The sequence below is a fragment of the Chlorocebus sabaeus genome, chromosome 16 (assembly GCF_047675955.1).
Source record: "Chlorocebus sabaeus isolate Y175 chromosome 16, mChlSab1.0.hap1, whole genome shotgun sequence".
In the NCBI taxonomy this organism is placed as follows: Eukaryota; Metazoa; Chordata; class Mammalia; order Primates; family Cercopithecidae; genus Chlorocebus; species Chlorocebus sabaeus.
Genome location: NC_132919.1, coordinates 53,387,073 through 53,405,527, shown reverse-complemented (window position 1 = coordinate 53,405,527; position 18,455 = coordinate 53,387,073). Strand labels below are relative to the sequence as shown.

The following is an 18,455-nucleotide window of genomic DNA, read 5'->3' as shown; positions in this document are numbered from 1 at the left end:
TTAAAAGTCCTGGGCTTGAGCAGTCCTCCCGTCTTGACCTCTCAAAGTGCTAGGATTAAACACATGAGCCACTGCATCTGGTCTGAGGCCACAGTCTCTACCTACCTCCCTGCAGTGTCCACTCGGTGACTTTACTGCTGTAGACGCCCAGCCCAGCGCTGTTGTAAGCAGCCACCTCGATCTCATAGTTGGTCCAAATGATGAGGTCCTCCAGCAGCAGGTTGTTTACATCAGCATCCGTGATGTTCTTAAACTGGTACCCCACGGGCAGCCCGGCCAGGCAGTACCTGAGGGGAAGAGGCGAGGCACAGTGGAGTCGAAGTCAGCTTGCTTGGCCTCGTGCCCAGGAAATTGTCTGGAGCAGCGCTGTCCAATAGGACTTCCGGTGGTGGCGGAAGTGCTCTGCATCTGTGCTGTCCGACAGAGTGCCTGCCAGCACCTGCAGCTGCTGAGCACTTGAAATGTGGTTAGTGCAACCGAGGAAATGAATTCAATTTTTTTTTTTTGAGACGGAGTCTTGTTCTGTCGCCCAGGCTGGAGTGCAGTGGCGTGATCTCGGCTCACTGCAACCTCTGCCTCCCAGATTCAAGTAATTCTCCTGTCTCAGCCTCCCGAGTAGCTGGGATTACAGGCATGTGCCACCACATCTGCTAATTTTTGTGTTTTTAGTAGAGACAGGGTTTCATCATGTTGGCCAGGATGGTCTCAAACTCCGGACCTCAGGTGATCTGCCTACCAAAGTGCTGGGGTTACAGGCATGAGCCACTATACCTGGCCTGAATTAGATTTTGATTTAGTTTTGCTTATAGTTGACCTTTGGACAACACAGGTTGGAACTGTGCAGGTTCATGTATACACAGAGTTTGTTGTTGTTGTTGTTGTTGTTGTTTGAGATGGAATCTTGCTCTGTCACCCAGGCTGGAGTGCTATGGCATGATCTTGGCTCACTGCAACCTCCATCTGCCGGGTTCAAGCAATTCTCCTGCCTCAGCCTCCTGAGTAGCTGGGACTACAGGCATGTGCTCCCATGCCTGGCTTATTTTTTGTATTTTTAGTAGAGACGGGGTTTCACCATGCTGGCCAGGCTGGTCTCGAACTCCTGACCTCATGATCCACCCGCCTTGGCCTCCCAAAGAGCTGGAATTACAGGTGTGAGCCACCACACCCAGCTACACAGAGTTTTAAAAATAAACATATCAGAAAAAGTTTTAGAGATTTGTGACAATTTGAAAAAACTTGCAGATGAACCACATAGCCTAGAAATATTGAAAAAATTAAGAAAAAGTTATATCATAAATGCATAAAAATATATGTGTTAATCGACTGTTTTGTTATAGGTGTGGCTTCTGGCCAGTAGTAGGCTATTAGTACTTAAGTTTTTGGAGAGTCAAAAATTATATGTGGATTGGGCTGGGCATGGTGGCTTGTGCCTATAATCCCAGCATTTTGGGAGGCCCAGGCGGGTGGATCACTCGAGGTCAGGAGTCCGAGACCAGCCTGACCAAAAAGGTGAAATCCTGTCTCTACTAAAAATAAAAAATTAACTGGATGTGGTGGCACATGCCTGTAGTCCCAGCTACTCGGGAGGCTGAGGCAGGAGGATCACTTGAGCCCAGGAGGTGGAGGTCGCGGTGAGCTTAGATTACGCCACTGCACTCTAGCCTGGGTGACAGTGAGACTCCATCTCAAAAAAAAAAAAAAAGGAAAAAAGAAAAAAGAAAAAATTAGCCAGGCGTGATAGTGGGCACCTCTAGTCCCAGCTACTCGGGAGGCTGAGGCAGAAGAATTGCTTGAAACTGGGAGGCAGAGGTTGCATGCAGTGAGCTGAGATTGAGCCACTGCACACCAGCCTGGGCAATGGAGTGAGATCCTGTCTCAAAAAAAAAAAAAAATTATACATGGATTATCAACTGTGTGGGGGTCAGTACCCCTAGCCCCCACATTGTTCAAGGGTCAACTGTAGTTTAAGTAGCCAGAGCTGACTAATGGTTACCTTACTGGGTAGCAGAGGTCTAGGAAATGTGTCTGGACTATTCTTTTTGAGGGGGGAGGATTGCTAATTAGGGGCACTGAGAGGTCACAGGGCAGATCTCACAGGTCTCAGCCTTTGAGGGGTCATGGACGGGACAGCTGTCCCTGATGCCTGGGCTCATTTTCGTTCCCTCTCTAGGATACAGGCTCCCTCTTCTGACAGTTACTCGCCCAGGTGGATGAAATACCCGGGCTACCTACTTGACTCATTTCTACCTCCACTGGCAAAAAGAACTCATGGCACTAAAGAAGTGAATGTGTCCAAGCAAATTTTGGGGGTCAGACACAAAGGATGGATCACTCATTTGAGAAACACAATGCATACATAATTCAGCATCTAATTATTGGAAAATTAAGGAACTCAAAAGCATGCCAATGCATTACAATGCCCTAAAACACTGCCTCTCTAAACCTCAAGATGCATCGAAGTCATCTAGATGACCTTTTTTTTTTTTTTTTTTTTTTTTTAGATAGAGTCTCACTGTGTTGCCCAGGCTGGAGTGCAGTAGCGCAATCTCGGCTCACTGCAACCTCCGCCTCCTGGGTTCAAGTGATTCTCCTGCCTCAGCCTCCTGAGTAGCTGGGACTAAGGGCGTGTGCCACCACGCCCAACTAATTTTTGTATTTTTAGTAGAGACGGGGTTTCACTATGTTGGCCAGGATGGTCTCCATCTCCTGACCCTGTGATCCACCCACCTTGGTCTCCCAAAATGCCGGGATTACAGGCATGAGCCACCGTGCCCGGCCTGGAAGACTTTTTTAAAAGCAAAGTTTTCTGAGCCTCTCCTTAAAGTTTCTGGTTTGGTAGGTCTTGGAGAAACCTGATAATTTGCATTTCTGACCAGTTCTCAGGTGACGCTGATGCTATGGGTGCTGGGACCACACTTTGAGAACCACTGCCCTTCAGGATTAGTGGAGGGCAAAATTAACCAATACGGAGCAGTTAAACCACTGTGAGGGTGTGTACATGCAGGAATGAGACACATGAAGTTGCACAGCATTTTGCAGCCAAAATCTAGAATATCAATGAGAGTTCTCAGTAACCTCAAATAACTTACGAATTTGAACTTATGAATACCACATTTTAGTGACCCTTAATGACTCTCATTTAGGTTAAGTCCCTCAGTCAAATGCAAAGATAAGAGTCTGTATAACTGGGCTTCATTTCCAGTAATAACCAAAGAAGTAACTTTCACTTTTCCATCAATTCTTCGGCCAGCTCGTTTCTCCACTCACGGGTCAAGAGAATTCTGGCCTGTGATGGAATATTCATGGCTTCTCAGAGGATTGCCCCTCGGATAGTTACTTCTTTCTTCTCTTGTCTCCTTGTAGGCCTGTTCCTGTGTCAGCCCATATAGACTCCCCTCTCAAGCATTCCTGCTGGTGTCCAGGGGTCTTACTGCTGGAAGTTCTGCTAGGTGTCTAACCTAAATCCTTCTTATCATTGTGTAGGCACTTCCTGTTGCCTGGTCCTTGCTAGATGGCAAAGGGCCTGCCATAAATTTGCACTGTTTTCTGGTCCACTCCTGATCTTCCCCCATGCCTTTCCCCTCGGGACTGGGCTCCTGTCCCCAGGGTGGACACCCACCTGATGATGTAGCCCTTGAGAATCCCGTTCTGGTGGCTCTCAGGAGGCGGCTGCCACTGGATCATGATGGACTGGTTGGTTCGACCGCTGGCAATGACATTCTGTGGAGGGGCCGTGGGGGGCTCCTCGGGGAGGGAGACCCTGGATCACAAAACACCAATGCTCTTAGTCTTGGAGTCAAACACAGGAGTTTAATGGGATATGAGGAGGCTGAACCCTGGCCTGCTCTGACACTGGATAATTCTGTACAACTGCTGTGTGCATTTGGGCAAGTCACCTAACCTGAGACATATATATATGTTTGTCTTTTAAAAACTGTAAGGCCAGATGCTGTGGCTCATGCCTGTAATCCCAGCACTTTGGGAGGCTGAGGCAAGAGGATCACTTGAGGGCCAGAGTTCAAGACCAGCCGGGGCAACATGGCAAGACACTGTCTCTACCAAAAAAAAAAAAAAAAAAAAAAAAAAAAAAAAATTCCAGCGTGGTGACTTGCACCTGTAAGCCTAAATACCTGGGAGGTTGAGGTGGGAGGATGGCTTGAGCCCAGGAGGTTGAGGCTGCAGTGAGCTGTGTTTGTATCGCTGCACTCCAGCCTGGAAACAGAAATAACCAATGTACATGTTTTTGGTGCTGTTGAGGGGTGTAAGTTTCAGTTTTCTATTTGTCAAAGAAGCTGCTGTTGGGGCTGATGAGGTCATGAGTGTCCAAGCATTCTAGAAGCAGAAGTGTTGGTCACATCCCAGTGACCAGCTGCTGGTATACTTTAACTAGGCCTCCTCTGCTAGTCAGCTGAGCCCCGGGCGGAAGCAGGGCAGGCATGGCGTATGGGGGTGAGAGCCAAGGGCACCCGCCCTGCTTCCCGGGCCAAGCACGACAGCATGTCTTTCTCCGGCATTGCTGCGGGACGCTGTGTTCTGCCTCAGTGTACTTTTCACATCACGGACACGTGTCCATTCCAAACAAAAGTCAATTGTTTTTGATCGATGTCTTTCCCTTTTTGTTTATGTTTTTGCTTTTTGATAAACAAAAAGGGAAAGACATCGATTTTTCCTAAGCAGGCCTCTCGCTCCCATGTTTTATTTGAGACAGTTTTGCTCTTTCGCCGAGGTTGGAGTGCAGTGGCAAGATCTCAGCTCACTGCAACCTCCGCCTCCCGGGTACAAGCGATTCTACTTCCTCAGCCTCAAGAATAGCTGGGATTATAGGTGCCTGCCACCAAGCCTGGCTTTTTTTTTTTTTTTGAGTCGGAGTCTCGCTCTGTCGCCCAGGCTGGATAGAGTGCAGAGGGGTGATCTCGGCTCACTGCAAGCTCCGCCTCCTGGGTTCACACCATTCTCCTGCCTCAGTCTCTGGAGTAGCTGGGACTACAGGCGCCCGTCACCATGCCTGGCTAATTTTTTTTTGTATTTTTAGTAGAGATGGTGTTTCACTGTATTAACCAGGATGGTCTCAATCTCCTGACCTCGTGATCCGCCCGCTTTGGCATCCCAAAGTGCTGGGATTACAGGCGTGAGCCACCGCAAGGCCTAGCTAATTTTTATATTTTTAGTAGAGATGGGGTTTCGCCATGTTGGCCAGTCTGGTTTCAAACTCCTGACCTTAGATGATCCACCTGCCTCAGCCTCCCAAAGTGCTGGGATTACAGGCATGAGCCACTGTGCCTGGTCTGCTGCCGTGTTTTTGTAGAGGCTGGGGTAAGAGTGATTTGGCCTTTTTCTTTTTTGTTTTTGAGACAGGGTTTCACTCTTGTCCCCCAGGCTGGAGTGAGGTGGCACGATCTCAGCTCACTGCAAACTCCGCCTCCCGGCTTCCAGCGATTCTCCTGCCTCAGCCTCCTGAGTAGCTGGGATTACAAGCACGTACCGCCACGCCCAGCTAATTTTTGTATTTTGAGTAGAGATGGGGTTTTACCATGTTGGCCAGGCTGGTCTCGAACTCCTGACCTCAAGTGATCCGCCCCCACTTGGCCTCCCAAAGTGCTAGGATTACAAGTGTGAGGATTTGGCCTTTTCCTTGGTGACTCAGGGCCGTTAGCATGAAGGCACATTAGGAAGGTGAGTCAGTGTGATGTGGTGCAGCTGCAGGGAAGGAGAAACTGCAGGGTAGCTGCAGCTTTCAGCCTCTCTGTTGTTGGGATTTTGTATCTCCAGATGGGCTGGGGCTGTGTCTGTTCATTCCCCTCTCCAGTGGTCCAAACATGGCATGGCACACAGTAGCTGCTCAGTAAACAGTGAATATGTAAATCCTCCTGTAACCGCTCTCCACATGGGCTGCCACCTGCCACTGCTCCCTCCTGTGAGAGTGTCTTGACGCCAGTGGTGCTACCCTAGTACAAGCCAGAGAGACCCAAGCGTATTGCAACTGTGGCAAAACCACCAGGATTGATTTAAGCCCCAGGCGTCTTTTAAAGAGCCAAGAGCACAGCTTTGCACATGTGATTTGTATCATGGTTTTTCTGACCTCTCCCTTGACATCTTTCTTGCTAGAAGTGGCTGCTTGTTCTACGGAGCTGGAGAGGATAGAATTCTCCTTCTACATAGATGGGTATCACTGTGTGATTTTTTTTTTTTTTTGAGACGGAGTCTTGCTCTGTTGCCCAGGTTGGAGTGCAGTGGCAGGATCTCAGCTCACTGCAGGCTCCGCCTCCCGGGTTTACACCATTCTCCTGCCTCAGCCTCCCGTGTAGCTGGGACTACAGGTGCCGCCACCATGCCCGGCTAGTTTTTTGTATTTTTTTAGTAGAGACAGGGTTTCACCATGTTAGCCAGGATGGTCTCGATCTCCTGACCTCGTGATCTGCCTGCCTCAGCCCCCCAAAGTGCTGGGATTACAGGCTTGAACTACCGCGCCCGGCCTGTGTGATGTTTTTATATGAAGTACCTGCTGTTTTTACTCAATTTCCTTCTTTTTTTTTTGAGACAGAGTCTTGCTCTGTCACCCAGGCTGGATCTCGGCTCACTGCAACCTCTGCCTCCCAGATTCAAGCGATTCTCATGCCTCAGCCTCCCAAGTAGCTGGGATTACAGGTGCCCACCACCACGCCCAGCTAATTTTCATATTTTCAGTAGAGACGTGGTTTTGCTGTGTTGGCCAGGCTGGTTTCGAACTCCTGACCTTAGGTGATCTGCCCGCCTCAGCCTCCCGATGTGCTGGGATTACAGGAGTGAGCCACCACGCCCAGCAATTTCCATCATTTTAAAAAAGCTTTGTGGGAACCCTAGCAGGGCCTGGCATCGTGCAACATGTGGCTATGGAGATCTGTGTAGATACTGTATCTCTCTGGAATTTTGCATCCATTTAACAACGATAGTAGGATAGTAGCCCATGCAGATGTGGAACAGAAGAAGGTGAGCCTTTGAGCTTGCACAGCTCCCAGTAACCGGGATGACTACATTTGGCTGGTGCTCACCGTGTTCCCCAGCGCCGTACTCACATCACCCCGTTTGACCCTTGCAACATCCTGGCGAGGTGCTCACCAGGATTGCACTCTCCTTCTACAGAGGAGGAAGACTAGAGAGGGCCAAGAGAAGCTGAGCCAGAATCTGCCACATGGGTTTCGGCGGCAGCCCCTCCCTGTTGGAGTCTTGGTGACGCCCCTGTAGAGCGCCCGCTGCCCTCACCTCTCGGTGTCTTTGCTGAATTGTCCTTTCCCCACGTCGTTGACGGCACAAAGACGGAACTGGTAGGAGCGTGCAGGAACCAGGCCCTTGACTGTCACTGAGGTAGCTTTGGGGTCCACACTGGCCAGGAGTATAGTCCAGGGGGCATCTGCAGGGACAGTGAGTGGGGCAGAAGTGGGCATCTTGGGTGGGATGGGGCATGCTTCTTACTCCCCACTCCCAGCAGGGTCCAGCCTCATTGGGGCTGGCAAGAGATAGCCTCCCCAGCTTGGTCCAGGAGTGGCCCGCCATGCCATTTTTCTAGGTCCCATTAGCTCACACGACCCTGGGGAGGAGAGGATGGGGGGTGCCGGAGCAAAGTAAGGGCTCATGGGAACTGAGATGCCTTCGTCTCCCCCACTACCCCCCACAAATTGATAAGCTCTAGGCAAGCTGTGTTTAAAATGCCATTCAGGCTGGGTATGGTGGCTCACATCTGTAATCCTAGCACTTTGGGAGACTGAGGTGGGTGGATCACCTGAGGTCAGGAGTTTGAGACCAGCCCGACCAACATGGTGAAACCCCATCTCTGCTAAAAATACAAAATTAGCTGGGCATGACGATGTACGCCTGTAATCCCAACTACTCGGGAGGCTGAGACAGGAGAATCACCTGAACCTGGGAGGTGGAGGTTGCAGGGAGCTGAGATGGCACCATTGCACTCCAGCCTGGGTGACAAGTGTGAAACTCCGTCTCAAAAATAAATAAACAAATAAAAATAAATAAATAAAATGCAATTCAAATGATGCCAGATAATTTGACTTGGGAATACATAAATAAATAAATAAAAAATAAATACTGGCCATTTTCTTTGCAGCTTCTGCTGTGCCAGGCCCTGAGTTAAGCACCTCTTGTGCACCATCTCTTTCAACTGTAACAGGGCCTGACAGGCAGATGCCTGTGTTTTCTTCAGAGATGGGGAAGCTGAGGCTGCCAGAGGGAGGACTCTGCTCAAAGGCCCGGAACTAGGAAGCAGGAGAGCCGGGACCCCAGCCCAGTCCTAAGTCCAAGCTTGGGCAGGGGGTGCTGCAGGTGACCATGGGAACCTTACTGTTCTCCGACATCTCCAGGACATAGCGGAGCAGGGGGCTGTTGCCGTCAAAGGGCTTGGTCCACGTCAGGTTGATGGCTCGTCTTTCCACGGTGCTGAGAGTGGCCACTGGGTGCTCGGGTGCGTGGGGCAGTTGCCTGGAGGAGAGAGACACGTGGTCAGGCATCCCTGTGTGGTCCGCAGGCAGGTGACAGGGGCACTGTAGACACAGGTTGTGTGGGCCTCGCGCTCTTGTGATTGCTCATGCTCAGACATAAAATGTGGCCTTTGGGCCATCTACCTGGAGACTTTTCTCTCTGGAATCAGAGCCCTCCAGCTAAAGCCATCCTCATATACCCCAGCTCTTGACGGAGGTCCTAACTGAGCTGAGAGAAAGGTCTGGAAGGATGCTGGGGGTGTGTCCTGAGCAAAGCTGAACAGTTCATGTCACGTGTGGCCTGGGGATCTGACAGAAGGGACTTGGCTGGCTCTGAGCCTCCCAGTTGCCGTTGCCTGGACCTCCTCTGCCCGGGCCTGGGAGGGCTGCCCTTACCTGACTCGCAGGTGGGCACTGCGAGAGTCGTTGCCTCCTGCCGAGATCACCCGGCAGGTGTACGTGCCGATGTCTCCCGACCACGTCTGTGAGATGTGCAGGGAGCCGTTTCTGTCCAGGCGGATACGGGGATTGCTCTCCACGCCCAGGGTGGCCCCGTCCTTCTCCCAGATGTACCTAAGAGTAAGAAGAACCCGTAAGTACAGAGGGAGAGGAAGGTGCCTCGGGAGTGGGCTCAGCCTGAAGCTTGTCCCGAGAAAATAGCTCCAAAGCTGGGCAGAGGACCATCGCAGGCAACAGCCGGGCAGGACACCGGGATGGGGGAGCAGGACTGTTGAAGGCCAGGCAGCCTGGAAGCCCATCGCTCCTGCGGGGAGGGTGCTGTGTCCGGGAGAGTGAACACAGTCAGTCATTATGGGTCTTTATACCTTCAGTTCAGGTTGGGTCAAAGCATTGTTGCTTCTGGCCAGAAGCGACGGCAAAACACCCAGTGAAAGGTATTCTTCTGAAGAAGTGAAAAGATTACAGCTGGAAAAAGGAATTCAAGTTTCCGCATAGACTACCTTTCAGAATTAGTTTTATGAGGGGAATCATGATATCAATGCATCAGTGTGACAAATTGACTTTAGTGTCCAAAAAATCACTTTAGCTTCGGTCAGTCAATACAAACGGGGCTTGAGAAATTACACACGCACCAGTGCCTGACAATAAAAAAAAATCTTCTCTGGATTTGTTCTTGAGGAAATAGAACCATTATCATTGTCATCCACATGCAGGGCGTGCCAGCCTGGGGGGGCAGGATGCCACGCAGTGACCCCAGGGAAGGTTGGCCTTGGTTCTCAGCACAAGTGTGAGGAACCTGGTAGTGGCTGAGATGCCTTGCAAATAGCCCCGGTCAACTGGGGTACAGGGTGGGGGCCTGAGCTGCTGCCTCCCAGGACTATCTGGGTTTACGGAATGTCAGATAACTACGGAGAATGAATCTATAATATTTTTAACCTAAGTTTCAAAAGCTGAAACAGGCTGTGTGTGGTGGCTCACACAGGTAATCCCAGCACTTTGGGAGGCCAAGGTGGGTGGATCACCTGAGGTCAGGAGTTTGAGACCAGTCTGGCCAACATGGTAAAACCCTGTCTCTACTAAAAATACAGAAATTTGCTGGGCGTGGTGGCCACTGCTTGTAATCACAGCTACTCTTGAGACTGAGGCAGGAGAATCACTTGAACCCAGGAAGTGGAGGTTCCAGGGAGCTGAGATGGTGCCACGGAACTCCAGCCTGGGTGACACAGCAAAACTCCGTCTCAAAAAAACCAAAAAAAGCCCCCACAAAAAACAGAAGCAGAACTAACAGAAAAGTAAAAAGTACAGGTAAGAAAGAAAAAAAGAAAGGAAAAGAAAAAGAAAACTCAAAAGTTTTCCGATAATGGGGAACCATGATTAACATTTGAGTGCGTGCCTATCTTCCAGACCCTCCTTCCCTGCCCGGACAGGCAGTGCACGGCAGCACTGCTACACTCAGGAGTCAGACTCTCAGGCCAAATGCTGGCTTTGCTACTTTCCAGCTTTGTGATTTTGGGTGAGCTCATTTATTAATGCATTTATTTATTTTAGACAAAGTCTGGCTCTGTCGCCCAGGCTGGAGTGCCGCGGTGCAGTCTTGACTCACTGCAACCTCCACCTCCCAGGTTCAAGCGATTTTCGTGCCTCAGCCTCCCAAGTTGCTAGGACTACAGGCAAGCACTACCACGCCCAGCTAATTTTTGTATTTTTAGTAGAGATGGGGTTTCACCATGTTGGCCAGGCTGGACTCTAACTCCTGACCTCAAGTGATCCACCTGCCTCGGCCTCCCAAAGTGCTGGGATTACAGGCGTGAGCCACTGCGCCTGGCCTTGGTGAGTTTATTTAACCTTGCTGGGCCTCAGTTTCCTTACCTGTAATATGAGGAAACTAACACCACCCACCTCACTGCACTGCTGTGAGGATTGTGCGAGCTGATATAAAATAGAGTAGTGCCTGAACCATGGCAAGTGGTCAGTAAAAGTTAGCCATCGTTATACATTTTAAATGATACAGTATATTTACATGAATGGTATATAGCAATCTATTCAGCCATCCTGTTTTTATTTTTTATTTTCTTTTATTCTTTTTGAGACACACTCTCAGTCTGTCACCCAGGCTGGAGTACAGTGGCATGATCTTGGCTCACTGCAACCTCCGCCTCCTGGGTTCAAGTGATTCTCCTGCCTCAGCCTCCTTGGTAGCTGTGATTAAAGGCCTGTGTCACCACGCTGGGCTAAGTTTCTTTTTTATTTTTATTTTTAGTAGAGACGGGGTTTCTCCATGTTGGCCGGGCTGGCCTCCAACTCCTGACCTCAAGTGACCCACCCGCCTCAGCCTCCCAAAGTGCTGGGATTCCAGGCTTGAGCCACAATGCTTGGCCAGTCATCCTGTTTTTAAAGCTGCTTTTTGACTCAATAAAAATATCATAAACTCTTTTTGATGTGACATTTCCACACCATGATTTTTTATTGGATACACAATGTTTCAGTACAGCTGCTTTGTAATTTAGCCAATCCCATAATGTTGGACATCCAGTTTAGCTCCTTGTTTTCCAATATTATAGTTAAATATTATAGTTATTATAGTTAAAGCTGTGGTCCTTATGGCAAAATGTTTACAACCGTTCCAAATCACTTCCTCAAGGACAAATTCTCAGCAGTGAAATTTGAGTTAATTTTTAAGGCTTATACCTATTTACATATCAACAACAGTAATCACCTTCAAATTCATCTCTTTGTTTAGAAAGGACTTGCCAGCACTCATAGGATGGGCAGAATTTTACTTAAATGCAAATTCAGTTGCAGAGAGTAATTCCCATGTAGGAAATAGCCTATGGCAAGCAGACATTCTTTGCTTCAGAATGTGGTGCTTTAGGAAGCAGAGATCATTGCCTGTGAAGTATTTGTGCCAAAACAACTGAACGTGAATCTAATTAGCAGTTACTGCAATCAAATTAGAAATACAGGGGATAGAAAAACAGGTTCACAGCACTGTGAGAAAGCAGCCAGGCAAATCCAGGATGTTGAATATTCCATAGCAGGATCAACAAACTGTGGCCTGCTGCCTGTTTGTGTAAATAAAGTTTTATTAGAACACAGACATGCCCATCTGTTTATGCAGTGCCTGTTTATATATGGCTGCTTTAGCACTATAAACAGAGTTGAGTAGTCATGACAAGACCATATGGCTCTCGTAAAGCCTAAATGTTTACTTTTTGGTCCTTTACAGCAAAGATTGCTGACCTCTGTCTTCTAGAACCTGGTTTCTCCAACAAATCAATTATGTGAAAACAAAACAAAACAAAAAGACAAAAACAAAAAAGAAGACTTTTCAACAAATGGTGCTGAAAAACCTTGACATCCACATGCAAAAAGAAAAAAGAAAAATGTCTAGACACAGATCTTACACCCTTCACAAAAATTAACTCAAATTGGATCCCAGACCTAAATGTGAAATGCAAAGCTATAAAACTCCTAGAAGATAATACAGGGGAACATCTAGATGACCTTGGGTTTGACAATGACTTTTAAAATACAACACCCAAGGCACCATCCATGAAGGAAAGAACAGATAAGTTGGATTTCATTAAATTAAACTTTGCTGCTCTTTGATAGACACTTTCAAGAGAATAAAAAGAGAAGCCACACACTAGAAGAAAATATTTGTAAACGATATCTCTCTTTTTTTTTTTTTTTGAAACGGAGTCTCGCTCTGTCGCCCAGGCTGGAGTGCAGTAGCACGATCTCCGCTCACTGCAAGCTCCGCCTCCTGGCTTCAAGCCATTCTCCTGCCTCAGCCTCCCAAGTAGCTGGGACTACAGGTGCCCACCACCATGCTTGGCTAATTTTTTTTTTTTCTTTTTAGTAGAGATGGGGTTTCACCGTGTTAGCCAGGATGGTCTCGATCTCCTGACCTTGTGATCAGCCTGCCTCGGCCTCCCAAAGTGTTGGGATTATAGGCGTGAGCCACCGTGCCCAGCCTGTAAACGATATCTCTGATAAAGCACTGCTATCCAAAATCTACAAAGAACTCTTAAAACTGGGCAATAAGAAAACAATCTGATTAAAAAATAGTCATTGACAGATGCCTCACCAAAGAAGGTACACAGAAGATTAATAAGCAAATGAAAAGATTATGCACATCATATGTCATTGGGAAAACGCAAATTAAAACAACAATGAGATATCACTGCACAGCTATTAGAATGGTCAAAATCCAGCTGGGCGTGGTGGCTCACGCCTGTAATCCTAGCACATTGGGAGGCTGAGCTAATTTTCTTTTGTATTTTTAGTAGAGACGGGGTTTCACCATGTTGGCCAGGATGGTCTCGATCTCCTGACCTCGTGATCCACCCACCTCGGCCTCCCAAAGTGCTAGGATTACAGGTGTGAGCCATGGTGCCTGGCCAGAAGTGTTTTTTTTCTAGAACTGTTTTGGAGGTTTTCATGCTGGAAACCTGCACCTGCCCAGGCCCTCACCCCTGCACCTGGTTCTGCTCTGAGGACGTGTTATTCAGGGTTCAGAGGCACCACTTCAGTCTGATGTGGTTGTTGAGATCCTTTCTATTAGGTTGGTGCAAAAGTAATTGCAGTTTTGACCATTCCTTTCAAAGGCAAAAACCGCAGTTACGTTTGCACCCGCCTAATAGTCTGCTTAGGGAACCCTGTAGTGTTTTGCAGATAGAACAGGGTTTTCAATCCTGGTGACACATTAGAATCACCTGGGGAGCTTTTTAAAACTTGCTGAGGTCTGGGTCCCATTCCATCCCGAAGACCTACCTCAAGACGGAGGGCAGAAGGGATGCCCCTGTTCCCTCAGTCCAAGGAAGACAGACTGGGGTTGGAGCTGCTGGGGTGGCCTTGGGCATAGACGTTGCCAATTTTGGGGGGGACAAAGGGATGATTCTGCTCCCCACCCCCCATCTTGAAAAGATGGTCCTAGATGATTAATTCCGTTTAAGGCAAGGACCGCCCTTCAGTAACCTGGAACAGGGATTTCTGACCTGTAGGTCACTGGAAGGGCCTAGAGTGGGTCTGCAGGTTACTTGGCAAGAGGCTCCCGAATCCCATTATGCATCAGTAATTGTCTAGAAAATGAATACAATCTATGTCTTTTTCAAATATAAGTTGACACTTTTATAAATAAGCCATCTTTATAAAGATGACATTTTTATAATAAAATCTGATTTAAAGTGTACTGAATTTCAGAATTTCCCTATTAATGAATGCTAAAAGTATAGCTACTACATAATGAATGGGCCCAAGATGCACAGCGGTATTCTATGTGGGTTCTCTCCCAGGACCTTTTTTACAGTTGGTATGTTAATTTTTTAAGAAAAATCGATTAAACCCAGAAATAAGCATATTCTGGAATCTCTGTCAACAATCTTCTAACTATTAATACATCTACATAAATTTTTGCATTTGTGCTAGCATCACGTGATGACTGTCTTAAGTGGTCAACACTTAATGAGGTGTTTCTCAAACTGGGGCGGCCGAAATGTTCTCTGAGAATCAGTGTTGGCCAAAGGCCCCAAGCCCCTTGTATCAACTTGGGCTCCCGGAGTCTCATTTGGTGTAGCTGTACAGACTGTTATAGGCCCAGTGGCCACCAGATGGCGCCCCAGGACGCAGCTGCCCCCCGCATGAGGAGGAGGAGGCCATTTCTCCCAGTGCAGGAGCTCCGGCCCCCTCCAGCCTCGATGCCAGTTGCTTTGACAGTGATATTGCTCATAAAATAGAGAAGCAACACGCAAGGAATATTTATTTCTAAGGAAGCAGTTGCATTTCCCTCAGCATTCTGGAGCTCAAGGAAGAGAAGGCAGGGACGATTTCCTCCTGGTTTTAGCTTCCAAAGCCTTGGGGGTGGGGGTAGGGTTTGGTTCGGGTGCTTGGGAGAGGTCCCAGCTTTTATACCTTTCTTGGCTGCTTCCTCCCAGCCCTTTTAGTGGCTTCCACAGCGGGACTGAGTTACCTGGAGGCCAAGCCCTTTGCCAAGGTCCCGGCTTGGCCATGGCAGATGGTGGGGTGACCTCGGTTTGGACGCTCAGTTTCCCTCATGTGCTTCTCTTGCAGGATCCCCCCAGGGGTCATCTTCTGCCCCACCCCTATAGCTGATCCCATATCCGCCTGCCCAGACCCCTCTGCTGCCCATTCAGAGGCCAGAGGGCCAAAGACTTGGGGTAGGCTGGGGAACACTAGCAGTGGCGTCCAGGGCCAGAGACAGCAACTCCCTGCCATCCATGCTCACCAACCCACAAGCCTCTTCCTTTCCCTTCCCTCACCCCCTCTCCCATTCCTCTTACTTCATCTTTCTGCACCCCTTCCTCTTTACCTCCCGCCTTGGAAACTGGCTAATCCAGGGTAGCTCAGCTCCCAGGTATTTATTTCATATGCCCTACCTCTCAGCCCTGCACTCAGCTCTGGAAATGCCACTGCCCAGGAGAAGGCATGGCTCTGCAGCTCTTACCTCCCTGGCGTGGACACTTGCCCAGCTACAAGCTATTGCCAGAGGCTCCCCCTCCCCTCTTGCCTGGAGTTAACAGCAGAGCCAGTACCTGACCATCACTCGGGGGTCGTGGCTCACTCCGCACACCATGGACGCCTGGGTGCCCTTGATGACACTCTGGTCCTGCGGGGGCTTGGTGATGCGGGTCCGAGCTGAAAGATACAGCAGACACAGCATGGTGAGAAGGGTGTGGGGGCCGTGTGGCTGGGCTCCGGGTGGATGAAGGGAGACTAGGTGCCATACGAAAGTCCCCAGATGGTTAAAAAGAACAGTGAGCTCCCTGGTACTTTAATTCTCGGAAGCCACATCATAGTGGGGGCTCATTAAATTCTGCCCTCACAAACCACGTATGGGATGGAGAGACCAAACTCTAAGGACGATCAGGACCCTATTTTCAGCATATCAGTGGTCCAGCCAGGGTAAAAATAGGGTTTTCTGATTTCCAGTCTAGTGCTTCACACACTAGGACCCCGGGGCTCAGCCCAGACAAGTGGCCCACAGGTATCCTGGGTGTGGATCCGAAGTTGGAAGTGGCTTGAGAAGCTCTCTTACAGCAGGGGTCTGCTAACTACAGGCTGGGGGCCAAATCCAGCAGGTGGTCTTTTTGGCTAAATACACCCTTACTGGAACACAGCCACGCCCATTGGATGACGTATTGTCTGTGGCTGCTTTCTAGATAAAACGGAAGCTAGTTGAGTCGTTGTGACAGAGACCGTCTGGCCCACAAAGCTTACAATATTTATGATCTGGCCCTTTCTTGAAAAAATTTGCCAATTTCTGCCCTAAAATGTATGAAGACAACTCTCCTATAACCTCAGTGTTCTCTCAAGTCGGCCAAGCATAGCATCACTGGCAGAATCTTTCTAGTCCCTGGCCTCTGAATCACTTTGTCACTGTCCCTCTGATGAGAAGGGCCCTGACTGGGACAGGCACTGGGGGTGGAGACACTGGTGGTGTGAGCCTGTGCCCCATAGCTGTCCTGAGTCCTCAGCACCTACAGAGACGCACACACACACATACCAATGTATAAAGCCCTGTGGCTCTGCACACTTACCCCAAACGACTAGGTCTGCTGAGGCCTCGTCGACTCCCCGAGAGTTGGTGGCCAGGCAGGTGTAGGTCCCCGCATCGGAGATATGTGTGGGGCTGATGAGAAGGCTGCCCGACTCCAGGGGCGTGAAGCGAGGCAGCTGCACGGAGCCACTGGCCAAGATGCGCTCCCCTGAGGGCAAAACAGGGTGGGGGTCAGCCTATAGCCCCCAAGGGCACACCCTGCCCCTCTCCTGCTGTTCCAGAGCAGCGTGGTCTCCTCGCAGGTCCCGGCTCTGGAAATGCTGGAAGGAATGAGGACAGATGGCGGTGGGGCTGGGGTGGGGGCTGAGACCTGGAGAGCTTTCTGGCTTAGGGATGGACATGAGGGCACAGGGTCTCAGAGCAGGCAGCCTACAGCCCAGGTCCTCTGATGCTCCTGTGCCCGCCACACCACATGCCCTTCACCAGAGAAGGGGGCACAGTTTCCTGATGACGGTGAGCAGCAGCCCAGCACAGCCCTCAGAGGCAGCTGGCACCTGGGTGGGGGGGCTGGGAGAGGGGACAGCTCTGACAAGGTGACGACGGACGTCCTGCGGCAGGATGCTTCTGGAGAGAGTCACCTTCAAGGGAGTGAAGGGAAGTGACGGGAGCTGCCTGGAGCGGGGGTGGGGTAGAGAGGGACACGGTGTCCCCCAGCAGCAGCTCTGGTCAGGACAGACCTCCTTCTGCAGGGGGACTCAGGGAGCCTGGGGTCCAGCCTGGGAGAGTCCTGGCCAGAGAAAGAGGGGCAGGAAGAGACAGTGCAAGTACACCTGCAGGAGTGAGCCTGGAAATGCAGGTCTTTGTGACTATGTCTATTTTAAAGAAACGCCCCTCTCTGTATGGAGGGGAATCTCCATGCGTGCATCCGGGGGTCGTGTGTCCGTTTGTACCTGCGTGCAGGTGCAGTGAGCTGAGCGTGCTGGGTGGGTGTGCTTATTTCCATGTGTAAGCACGTGCCTAGCTGTGCCCCTATTTTCCCCACAAATGTTTATTGAGTGCCTACCATGTGCCAGACTCTGTTCTAGGTCCTGGGAGATGGCAGTGGACAAAACCGACACCCCTGACTTTGCGGGGAGACGGGCCATGAGCGAGGCGAATAAGCCGATGATCGAGTGTGTGAGAAGGAGGGGAGTGAAGGAGGCAGGGCTGGAGGGGAGGGCTGGGGGCTGGCACAGGCTGGGGCTTGCTGGTGTGAAGGAACAACTGTGTTTGTACGTGTGTGTGCACATGTGTATGTACGCGTGTATGCATGTGTGTGTGCACGTGTGTGTGCACATGTGTATGCATGTGTGTGCATGTGTGTGCACATGTGTATGTATGTGTGCACATATGTATGTGTGCATGTGTGTGTGCACATGTGTGTGTGTGCATGTGTGTGTGCATGGGGAGAGTTGTGAAGGTGAGTATGCACGCACAGAGACGAAGAGGAAGTACACAGGGCAGATGGACTCACGGAGGTGGCTTGGCTTTGCTGGCCCCGCCGTCTGGAGCCCTCTGAGCTGCCCGGGGTAGGAGACTGGCAGCAGCCACCACCAGAATAATATTCATCATCAAGCACCTGTCGTTTCCTGGGCTTCCCAGCCTCCCAGGCACAATGCGAGTCCCTCATGTGTACGCTATAGTCTAGTCTTCACATTACCCTGGGGTATATATATTACTGTCACCAGTTTACAGGTGGGGAACCTGAGGCTCAGAGTGAGTAGCTCACCAAGCTGGCAGGTCTTGGAAGATGAAGAGCTGGACCTTGAGCCTGGCAAGGCTGGGATGTGAGGGATGCTCTTTTTTTTTTGAGATGGAGTCTTGCTCTGTCTCCCAAGCTGGAGTACAGTGGCACAATCTCCGTTCACTGCAACCTCTGCCTCCTGGGTTCAAGCGATTCTCCTATCTCAGCCCCCCTGAGTAGCTGGGATTACAGGCACCTGCCACCATGCCCGGCTAATTTTCGTATTTTT

General features: G+C 49.9%; 1 protein-coding gene across 2 annotated transcripts in view; it reads right to left on the bottom strand.

The window, feature by feature from the left end:
• SDK2 (sidekick cell adhesion molecule 2) overlaps positions 1 to 18,455 on the bottom strand; it is a 310,564-nt gene that overhangs the window by 82,404 nt on the left and 209,705 nt on the right. For both annotated transcript variants that reach the window (XM_008011913.3, XM_008011914.3), the window contains exons 11-17: positions 16,484 to 16,651; positions 15,479 to 15,581; positions 8,862 to 9,038; positions 8,330 to 8,466; positions 7,240 to 7,387; positions 3,620 to 3,760; positions 106 to 287 (exon numbers count right to left, since the gene is read on the bottom strand). In XM_008011913.3, the coding sequence (XP_008010104.1) occupies positions 106 to 287; positions 3,620 to 3,760; positions 7,240 to 7,387; positions 8,330 to 8,466; positions 8,862 to 9,038; positions 15,479 to 15,581; positions 16,484 to 16,651 (1,056 nt within the window). The remainder of the gene's footprint in view (positions 1 to 105; positions 288 to 3,619; positions 3,761 to 7,239; positions 7,388 to 8,329; positions 8,467 to 8,861; positions 9,039 to 15,478; positions 15,582 to 16,483; positions 16,652 to 18,455) is intronic.